At 40.2% G+C, this 10,645-nt stretch overlaps 1 protein-coding gene across 1 annotated transcript; it reads left to right on the top strand.

Annotated features, from left to right (window-relative positions):
• Positions 1–883: 883 nt before the first annotated feature.
• On the top strand, positions 884–10,430 carry LOC100541326 (zinc metalloproteinase-disintegrin-like MTP4). Its single transcript, XM_010723060.3, has 11 exons — positions 884–1,075; positions 3,514–3,617; positions 3,857–3,933; positions 5,188–5,266; positions 6,814–6,890; positions 7,466–7,655; positions 8,037–8,099; positions 8,372–8,443; positions 8,953–9,122; positions 9,584–9,668; positions 10,276–10,430. The coding sequence occupies exons 1-11, from the start codon at positions 1,009–1,011 to the stop codon at positions 10,408–10,410; spliced, it is 1,119 nt and encodes a 372-aa protein (XP_010721362.1). The 5' UTR covers positions 884–1,008; the 3' UTR covers positions 10,411–10,430.
• The last annotated feature ends 215 nt before the right edge of the window (positions 10,431–10,645 follow it).

Genomic DNA, 10,645 nt, shown 5'->3' with positions numbered 1-10,645 from the left:
GAGAAAGTACATATTTACAGATTCCAAATTCAGTGTTAAATTATAGAATGTTAGAATCATAAAAGTTGGAAAAGACCTCCAAGATCACCAAGCCCAACTTCAACTCATCCCACCATGCCCACGTCCCTCAGTGCCACATCTCCATGGTTATGGAGCACCTGCAGGGTTGGTGAGTCCACCACCTCCCTGGGCAGCCGATGCCCAACCACTCTTTCAGAGAAGAAATTCTCCCTATTACGCAAGCTCTGTGATTAGTTTCTAGCATAGACATTTAGAACTGGATTTGACAGAAACCACCTTGATTTCTCACTCGACTACAGCCCCCTTTAGTCAGATGTCTGTCACATGAACCCTAAGGCAAACATTACTAATACAAATAGAAGAAGCAAAATAGGGCACATGTAATGTTTATAATACAGATATGATTCACAGTCACAGAATTACCTGTACTGGTGCTCTGAACTCTCCCATTCTGCACAGATTAAGAGGCAATCAGCAGAAACCAAAACATCTGTACCTGCAGCCTCAGCACCTGCTTCATCCTGAACCTCCTGCAAATTTCCCATTCCCTGAGCCACCAGCAGTGCCCTCTGCTTGACAGCTTCTGTCCCTGAGCTGAAAAAACAATAATCACTCACAAGGTGGCATGTCACACAGTGTCCTGTATCGTGAGCACTTGCTCCTATTTTACCTTTTCACCATCCAGACCATAAAAACACAACACAACTCCAGTCTCTCATCTTCCATTTGGATGAGCAGTTCCAGGGAACTAATAAATAAGAAGTAATCCATCACAACTCGTGTGATATTAACTGTGCAGCAGGAACTTCCGCTTGCTGTAACTCTCTGTGACTTGAAAATTGTGCAACACCTTTAGTAAACACTTCCTCATATAGGAACAAGAATAAGCAGCACAACTCACTCCCTCTCACTCACTGCACAAGACGGAACTGCTCACGGCACAGAGACGGGAACTCAGCTTTCCTAGAGCAAGGAATCCACTGCTACATGACTGGAACTGAGATGAATAATGTCATTCTCATTTTTGTTGTTTTGCTATGTTTTCTCCAACAAGGTATGTTTTCTTCCCTTCCCTTCCCTTCCCTTCCCTTCCCTTCCCTTCCCTTCCCTTCCCTTCCCTTCCCTTCCCTTCCCTTTTTTATCCTTTTGCAATGGTTACTAAGGATAATCTTAGATAACTTTGTATAGCTTTTATAAATTTTTAATTATTAGCTTGCGGATAATAACAAAGACCACTGAATTAAAGCCACTGAAGAAAATGGTATTACTGAAGTTAGGAGTTTGTTTCCTTTTCTCTTTCCATTCAAAGACATTATCTGGTTAGGGAAATATTGACTCGTGTGAAAGCTCGATAGATTGGCTGGAGACCACGAACAGTTCTGTGAGCCAGTTAAGAAAGCACTTTGCAAATGATCGGAGAACTGATCCAACTGGGACAAAGTACATGACAGTATTTTGGCCACAGAAGATCTGTATTTGAATTCAATTAATTCTATTACCTGCACTAAAATAGTTACCACTTTTACTATCTGTGCCTTACTGCAGGTGATGAGTTGAGAAGTTCATATGGCTTAACCTTAATGCACTGCATATTTCTTTCCCATGTGCACTGTTTCATTCAATTCATGTCAACAGGGGACAGATCCCTTCAGAGCTTGGCACAGGCTTTGTACACATAATTAGACATGCAATTTGTTCTTTCTGATTGCACTGGTTTCACAGGTATCTGAAAACATGTGCAGTATTAATGCTTGAGGTGTGAGTAGTTTGTTCCTCGACAAAAGTAAATCTTCATTACCAATGAAATCCTCACTAATGACACGTCGTCCTGGGTTATGCTCCTGGAAAATTACTTAATTATTTGTTCTTTATTAGCAATTTTTCTAGCTATTATAGAAAGCCCAAGGAATTTCCTTCTTTCTTAAGGCTTAGGCTTACTGACGTAGGACAATGGATGAAACCAGACAAAGACAATATAGCGAGCTGATTAAAATAATGCCTCTAAGAAACTATTTGTTCCAGAACAAAGCTGACTCGTTAGCTTTGAAATGCTTCTTGCATCCCTCTGCAAGGGAAAGAGAAGTTTAGTTCCGGGACTTTACTCAAATCCAGCCTGGGTTTGAGCTGCCTGGGCTACAGACAGTCCTGTAAAGAGTCTCCATCAGAGACTGGGCAGATAAAACTGGAGCAGAGCACTCAGTTCTGAGAGGCATACAATATTACTTTGATCAGTGCATGAAAGCACTGCAAGCTCATGAGTTTATTACCTTTATAACATGGCGTCCTCTGCAGCACACAGTTTTGTTCAGATACAGCCAGGTTTATTCTGCAATTACTTTTCGAAAGAGCTGAATCAAATAAATAAGTTGAATTAATCTATCTATTTTACTGGGACAATCTGCATGAGAATGTACTGTGTTGTTGCAGAGATTAAAGATTAAAGAAAATTACAGTAATTTCATGTCCACTGTTGTAAAACTTTGGCCTTGAGGCAGATAATTAAAACAGAAGTTTCACTCTCTCTTCATTAGTGTTGTTTTTAAATGCAAACTCTTGTGCTTGAGCCTTCAAGAATGCTCCATTCAGGTGAAGTGACCCTTTGTAGGAGATTAAAGAGTTTATGGAGCAAACAGACCTCCTACTGCCTTGTTGGAAAGCAACACATCCCTTGTAGAGCCCTGTTTTCCCCACGTGCTGCATACCAGCTGCTATCATTAACTTCAAATGATGCAGTGTGTGCTGACCATCCCTGCAAATCGTGCTGCTAATTAACTTTTTGTCCTTACTCACTCATGCCTTGAAGCACACAACAGAATGAAAGTGTTCATCAGCACTGTGTCTACTGAAGTACTGCTGGGAAGTGTTTAAGTGAGAAGGTTAGCTTGAAAGCTTTCTAAAGGAGAAATCTAGGTTTCTTCCAGACCTGTGGGGGACTGTGTGAGTTTATTTGCTTATACAGAGGCAGCCTTAACTTGTAGGCCAGTGTAGTGGAAGTGGTAATTCACAGCCTGAAGCAGTGCTTGAGCACCTGGTGGAAGGCAGGGCCAACCCAGGGGAGCAAAGCAATGCACCTGAGTGAGTGGAAGGGCTGGAGCCAGGATCCACCTCTTCCAAAACCTCATTTAAGCGTTGCCCAGGGATGGAGTCACATCTCTGGAGGTGATCAAGAACTGCAGAGGTGTGGCACTGAGGGACTTAGCTGGTGGGCATGCTGGGGTTGGACTTGGAGATCTTAAGGTCTTTTCCAACCTTAGGGACTCCATTCTATAATATTGCCAAGGATGGCAACTCAGCTAACACCCAGACTGTGACAAACATTATGTCACGTTGTGGGGGGCTGCTTAAGAGCAGATGAGCACATGCCACGACAGGGAACAGGTGAGAATTGAGTGGCTATAGAGCCCAAAAGAATAGTCTTGGCAGGCATGAAATATGGTGTTTAATAAGTTAATACTGTGATTTCATAAATAAAATACGTCTGTTTCTCCCTAGGAAATGCAAGCAAGAAATTACCTGGAGTTGAGCAATATGAAATAGTTTATCCTCGGAAACTGCACACAGTCCATAAAAGAGATGTAGAAAGAAGCAAAGAAGAGGTATTAAAATAGAGAACTTTTGCTTTTTATTTACTGGGAAATGGGGAAAGTTAGATTTGGTCCTCTAACCAAAAAATATGAAAGAAAACAATCTTCTGCTTATTCTGTAATTGCCAGAGTGCTTATTTTTGGTGGACAGAGAAGGAAAAGAATGCAGCTGGCAACTCAACAGCGGTCTAACTCACGGTGAGGCCAGAAGTTATAAAACTCCATATTCTAACACTTAAATCTGTTTACAGACAAAATACGATGATACATTGGAGTATGGAATCAAAGCCAACGGAGAGGAAGTCATATTGCACCTACAGAAAAATAAGTATGTTCAATACAACCTTTTCCTTAAACATTATTCCTCACTGTATGTGGTTCTCTAAAGTATGAAGGATAAAAGCAACTTAAGCTCCTGTAAGATGAAGGCATTTTCACTGTTTCGGTAGTGTGAAATAACTATTTATGCTTTAGTGACAGAATGACTTGCCTGTACTGCTGATTTTGACATGGTTTAGTAGGCATGGTGGGGATGGTCAATGGTTGGACGGGCTGATCTAAGAGGCCTTCTGCAACCTTAATGCTTCCATGATTCCATGGGTGTGATGGGGGTTGGTTGGTGTTGATCTTAGTGGTGTTTTCCAACCTTAATGATTCCATGGCTCTGTGATTCTATGACTGTTGTCCTGTTTTTCCCAAGATGGCTAAATTGACAGAATGAGTAATACCTTCATTACGTTTAAGATGTTTTCTTCTCTAAGGGTAGTCTCTGGGTTATACTTATTTGTTCTGTTTTGGTAGAAGCTATGGAGAAGAACAAGAGCAAAATCCATGGAAATGGAGCTGTGGCAGCTCTATAAGCTCTTCCAAAAATGGAAAAAAATAAAAATAAAAAAAATAGGGAATGCAACAGTCCTCAGACAAGGCTTCCAATACCTGCTACCACAGCACTACTTCTGCTGAACTCTGAGTAGTGAAATTCACAAAACCAGCTATAATTTTCTGCTTGCTGGCTGCACCACAACATTTAACGTGGTATCAAACGAGCCTGCTGTAATAGGCACTTTTCTAATGGCTATGTAAATGCAGCGGTACTATAATCAGCTCATGATAACTATATGCTATGTGTCTCTGTGTGCACACAGCTACGTGCATGTAGGAGCAGACGAGGCAGCTTTCCCATTGACCATATCTTCACCATTGTAACTGGGGGGGTGAGCTGGGAAGAGAGCACAACTGTACCACTGTGGAGTGGTGGAAACATCTACACAAATGGAAGGGCAAAACAGAATCAATGCCACATATATCGTCATATATTTACTCTCAGATCTACCAGGAGATTACTTTACACTAATGAAATAAGTAGACATTAATTGATTTCTTATTTTAGAAAAGTCCTTTTGAGTAAGAATTGCACACAGGCAGAATTCCCCACCCAGGTGCTTTTCTGCCTTTGTCTTTTGATACTAATCATAACGTGAGTAATCATCTGAATTCCTTAAGTGCTTCACTTGTTACACAATCGTCTCATTTCTAGATGACTGCAATTATTTGAATAATAACTGTTCTTTAATCTTTGCAGGCATCTGTTAGCTGGGGACTATACTGAAACAGTTTATTCAGACGACGGTCAGCAGATAACCACGAGTCCCCAGATCAAGGTAATAAATCAATAAAAAGGTTTAGTTCCCCTATACTGAGTTCTGTATGAGGTTCATGGGTGCATGAACTAATAACACAAATCAGCCTTCGGCACTTTCCCACCTCTCAGCTGGTGAACACACATCTGAGCTGAGTTTCTCTCTTTGTCAGGACAGGGAGTGGAGTCAGGACAAACCAACTCCCCCCCCCACCCTCCTGGCTTTGCTCATTCTGTGCAGCTCAGTGCCTCGCTTTTGCATCTAATCTCAGTGAGATCACGGATTCAGATAAGCACAGATTTCCTCTGCCTCACCTCATCGCCCACACTCAGAGCAAATGCACTGCGGGTTACTGCAGGTGGTTTCTCTGAGCCATGACCAATCGTTTATTCAGACTTAAAGGAAATAGCTGTTACATTTTAATTATTTTTTTTTTTAATTAATTGTCTGCCCTCCGGTTTTATCTCCAACAAAGCCCTCAGCTGAAGCTTTCTGTCCAACGTCACACCCCTGTTTTAATACATGCAATTTAGAATACAAAGCCTAATATTAATTTTTCATGGGGTGATTAGCAGCAAAGGGAGCCGCAGTAACTATGCGTAGAAAACTCCGTGTTCCTTTACTGCAGAAAAAAGGGCAATTTCTGATTGCTCCAACTAGTTTTTCCTCCCTCAATGGACCCTATGGAAAGCAATTAGCATCTATACCGGGTTACAGATCATCTCAAACAGATCTACCAGTGCAGCTTGCTGCCCTATGTTGTGTCTTTTGTGTCCTGACAAACAGATAGCACCGTTTCTATCTACAGTATCGCTCTACAGTAATTTTTATTTTGTCAGTGGTTACTTTTTGTGTTGTGATGGAAGGAAAATAATTTAATGGGAAAGTGAAACTAAATATCCATGGAAAAAGGGAAAGCAGAGCAGTTAAAGGTTTGAGTAGCACATTCGAAGGGTTGATGACTGGACCAGATGATCTTAGTGGTCTTTTCCAACCTTAATGATTCCATTAAGAACTGTTTTAATAAAAATGCTAAGGGTAAAATGTTCCATAATGCCTTTGTGACTCTGAAGTCTCCTTCAGAGGAGACTGAACACAGATCTTAGATCCCTAAGTCAGTTAAGTCACAAACTGTTTCTTGTTAATCATGTGTATTAACAACATAAATGTATTTTAACCTCATTGAATTTAAAGCATTTAATTGTTGGGTTAATATTAAGGGGTGTTTCTTTGATTTCTGGCTGCAAAAGTAATTATGTATGGACCTAGTTTATCAGAGTACATCAGTTTATGCTTTGTTTTGAGCAGCAAATAGTCTTATTTTCATGTAATGCTCTGTATGAACCAGAACCCACCATGACTGGATTCACCAACACTTGGGTCGCTGTGTATTGAAGGATAATGACAGTGGAACTGCAGCAAACAGAAATGGTCACCAGCTCTTTTCATTTTAGGAGTCTCCCCTAATAGGAGACCTCCTCAGATAGCATAGCGAATTGTAGCATTCTAACTGGTGTACTTTGTCTCTGGAAATCAATTTAAAAATATATTTTTCTGTTTCTAAACAGGATCACTGTTACTATGAAGGTTACATTCAGGATGAGGCTGACTCAACAGCAAGCATCAGTGCCTGTAAAGGTTTAAGGTAATGTGGAGGTTCAGTTTGCAAATGGTACAGATATCAGAATATGCATGAGGATAAGTTTTCCAATTCAAATAGAATGAGGTTGTAAATAAATAGGTGCTATCTTTTATTCTCGTATGCTTATGAGGAAACAGACCTGAATTAAAGATGAAAGCCTATCTTTGAACTCACCACTGAAGCTGGATTTCACTTTACAAGCATAAAACTCCCAAATGTAAAACTAATTCATTCTTAATCCAGTTTCCTATTGATTAATGGTCACCTGCTCAAGAGACCTCACCTGGTGAGTTTCCCATTCACAGAATGGAGTCATAGAATGGCTTGGGTTAGAAGGGACCTTAACAACCATCCCCAGCCCAGCAGCTTTGATTCCTGCTTGCATGCTGCCAAACCATGGTCCACTGTGGGCAAGGTGGTGATGGGTTGATGGTTGGTGATCTTCGAGGTCTTTTCCAACTGTAAGAATTACATGATTGCATTGGGACGTGCAATAGTTTCTACATGCCCTGTTAAAGACAATATTGCTGTCTCAGTCCCATGGATTCAAAAGTCTAACCTAAAGAAAATGTTCACAGTGGGTATTTTGAGACCCGTGGGCAGAAGTACCTGATTGAACCCTTGGGAACGTCGGATAGAGACAAGCATGCAGTCTATGAGTTTGTGGAAGACAAGTCCATCAAAACCTGTGGAGTAGTCAATAGCAGCTGGGAAGTGAATGCAAGTGACCCCATCAATAACATCTTCAAATCCAGCAATAGCCCAGAAGTAAGTATGGAGCAGAAAAGAAGCTGAGGCTGCAGCAGAAGAGGGCGAGTGGCCAAAGTCCTACTGTCTGCTGGCACCTCTGGGAGAGAAGCAATTGCAAGCAGTGGAGCGTAACCAAACCTTAAACAACCAGTGCAAGATCTCAGATCTGAGCCTTTGGAGCTGCCATCTGAGTTAAGCCCTCCTTCACGTGCCCATGTGCATTTTTAATCATCTAAATATTTAATATTTGGCCTACCTTTGATTGCTTTAAAATGAGACAGTCCCACTTCAAATTACTTATTAAGACAAAGGCCTCAATAATGAATATACTGGTGGGAAATTGCTAACAACTGGACTGAAACAAGCCTTAAAAGTCACCAAAATTTATCTTCTCTCTAGATGAAGGCGTACCTGAAGGCAAAGAAATATCTGGAAGTTTATGTAGTTGCAGACAACATTATGGTAGGTATTGAACTAAATTTTCCTCGTGAGACTGAGGTCAGTGCTGTTCATTCCGGGCTCCTACCATAACTACAGCACTGGGACAAAAAGCTGTCCCAGCTGCAGCCCAATTCCTCCAGGCTTTGCACCAGATGGTCTGATAAAACAAATACAAGAGATAAGGCCAGACCAGAAGGTGTCATTTACAACGCCATCTTCTGTGGGATATTTCTTTTCTGACAAACCACTATTTTTTCCCTCTTATTCCTGACATCATGTATTTGATTTTTCAGTATAAGAAGTACAACAAAGATGTTGATACTGTGAGACAAAGGATATTTGGAATAGTCAATTTCATCAACACGGTAAGAGTAAATACAGCAGAGAAAAACTTAAGTAGATGTGATATATACTTTTTCTTTTATGAATTTTATATATTTTTACTATAATATGTAGAAAAGTATGAAAACTGTACTGTCATTTTCAAGCAAATCTGGCCATATCATTCTGCTGTTTGCCTTCAGGCTGGAAATACAAGATAAGTTAGTCTTAAAGGAAGACTTGCATCTTATTTTCTTATCATCTCTTAAAGTGAGGGATTAAAATCCTTCAAAAAGAATGGACTGATTCTTCATTCTCTCACCATTTAAACTTCCTCCAAAATTTGGATTTTCCAAGTACTTTAAAGCCATTTTTCTGGGTGGGGGGAAATAAAGACTTCAAGTTTTGTCTTTTGTTTTGTTGCAACTTCTTAAATCAAGTTTGGAGTGGTCCATATTGAACCAACAATGGGAAAAATTATGCAGATAAATGTCTGTTGAGGAAGTCTTTGTGAAGTACTTTGTTTCACAGCAGAACTGTTTCTCTGCTGCAGGTTTATAAGGCCATCAATATTTACGTGGCTCTAATTGGCCTAGAAATCTGGACAGACAATGATAAATGCTCCCTGAGTCCAATAGCAGGATCAACTCTGGACAGCTTCTCAAAGTGGAGGAACTCAGATTTATTAAAGAGAAAAAGAAATGACAATGCTCAGCTAATTACGTACGTATTGCTGCTTTTCCTGCTCTGGTCACAAAGCAGTTGAGTGTCCCAAAGACTGCAGTGTAGTCTAACAACACAAAGAGCCATGACATGAAGCTTAAAGGCAGCTGGGAAATGCAGATCATCAAACCCCAAACCAGCGTTTACTTTGCTATTCTGGCTCACATTCATTGGTTTTCACTCATCCAAGCATTTCATCGAGCAATTTGCACTGAACCAGGTGCTCATGAATGGCAATGTAATTCAGATTAAAAAAATAAATAAAGTGTATTTAGTTGTTTTCTGATTTGCACTGCTCTTAAGAATATCTTCAAACACTGTATTAAATCGAGGATGAAAAGCAGAGCTGGAAATGAATATATACTTTGAGATTCTGCTTGGTTAGTAAAGCAAACACTGACTTCAGGTCTGCTCCATGGTAATATCACTGTGTTCTGTGCTGTCTTTCTTCTTCCTTACAGAGGCCATGACTTGGAGGGGACAACGATTGGATTAGCTTTTATAAAATCCATTTGCAGTGATGTATATTCTGCAGGTATTATCCAGGTCTGACTTATTCTTGTTTATCTCAGTTTTAAAAGCTTTTCTGGTTCTCACTCAACCAGCAAAAAACATTTGGGTTGAGATTAGTGGCCTTTTCCAACCTTAATGATTCTTTAGGCATGGTGAGGATTGGGTTATGGTTGGACTTAATGGTCTTTTCCAACCTTAATGATTAATGATTCTATTAATGAAAATTATTGGGCTTGTAACATTTCCAGTTCTTTGTCTGGTTCATATCATTGTTTTATTAGGCTGTAGAAGTCACAGACTTTATTTTAAATGATGTGCAGAAGGCAACAAAAGCACACATGAAGTGTGGTATTTGTGCTACCTAATAGTCAACATCAAACTCGGACATCTTCATGTGGAGCACCAGACATGATAGAGTCAGAGGAGAAAAATAAGTGATTTTGTGTCCAAAAAGATTCTTGTTTTGAGTGGGGAACTGTGGAATAGATGCATGCATGGATTGACCAACACTATCAGATTATGTATGATGAGAATATCATCACCTGAAGAACTGTTCTACTTCTCAGCCACTTGATTTCTTTGATGTTCCTACGTGCTCTACAATGCTCACAGAAGTACTAGGTTGTCCTTATTTCCACAGGATCATAGCAGAAATGAGATTGCAGTTGGAGCTACCATGGCACACGAGATGGGACACAATCTTGGCATGAGTCACGACACCAAAGACTGCACGTGTCATTCTCGAGTCTGTGTCATGACAGATACTGTTAGGTAAGAGTCTGAGAAAGAGGATGAGCACATTAACACACTGAATCTGAGAATGAAGGGTTCTATATAGGCTGCCAGCTTCCAAAACAGATCATATATAGGTTGTTTATATTCAGTGGGCACAGTAGTGAAGGTCCACAGATGGTTGGACTGGATGACCTTAGTGGTCTTTCTAACTTTAATGATTCTTTGATATTTTTGTCCTCTAAGATTATCCCATTTAAATTATACCAAAAAAAAAA

Source organism: Meleagris gallopavo, chromosome 24, assembly GCF_000146605.3.
Source record: "Meleagris gallopavo isolate NT-WF06-2002-E0010 breed Aviagen turkey brand Nicholas breeding stock chromosome 24, Turkey_5.1, whole genome shotgun sequence".
Taxonomy (NCBI): Eukaryota; Metazoa; Chordata; class Aves; order Galliformes; family Phasianidae; genus Meleagris; species Meleagris gallopavo.
Note: the sequence above shows the minus strand (reverse complement) of the source record. Positions and strands in the feature narration are given on the sequence as shown.

What these genes read in the sequence shown, in the direction of transcription:
- LOC100541326 (XM_010723060.3), top strand. Translation starts at nt 1,009, where the DNA reads ATGACTGGAACTGAGATGAATAATGTCATTCTCATTTTTGTTGTTTTG. An exon ending in GCTATGTTTTCTCCAACAAG is followed by an intron (nt 1,076 to 3,513) that starts GTATGTTTTCTT and finishes GTTTCTCCCTAG; the next exon opens with GAAATGCAAGCAAGAAATTA. An exon ending in ATTCTGCAGGTATTATCCAG is followed by an intron (nt 9,669 to 10,275) that starts GTCTGACTTATT and finishes TTATTTCCACAG; the next exon opens with GATCATAGCAGAAATGAGAT.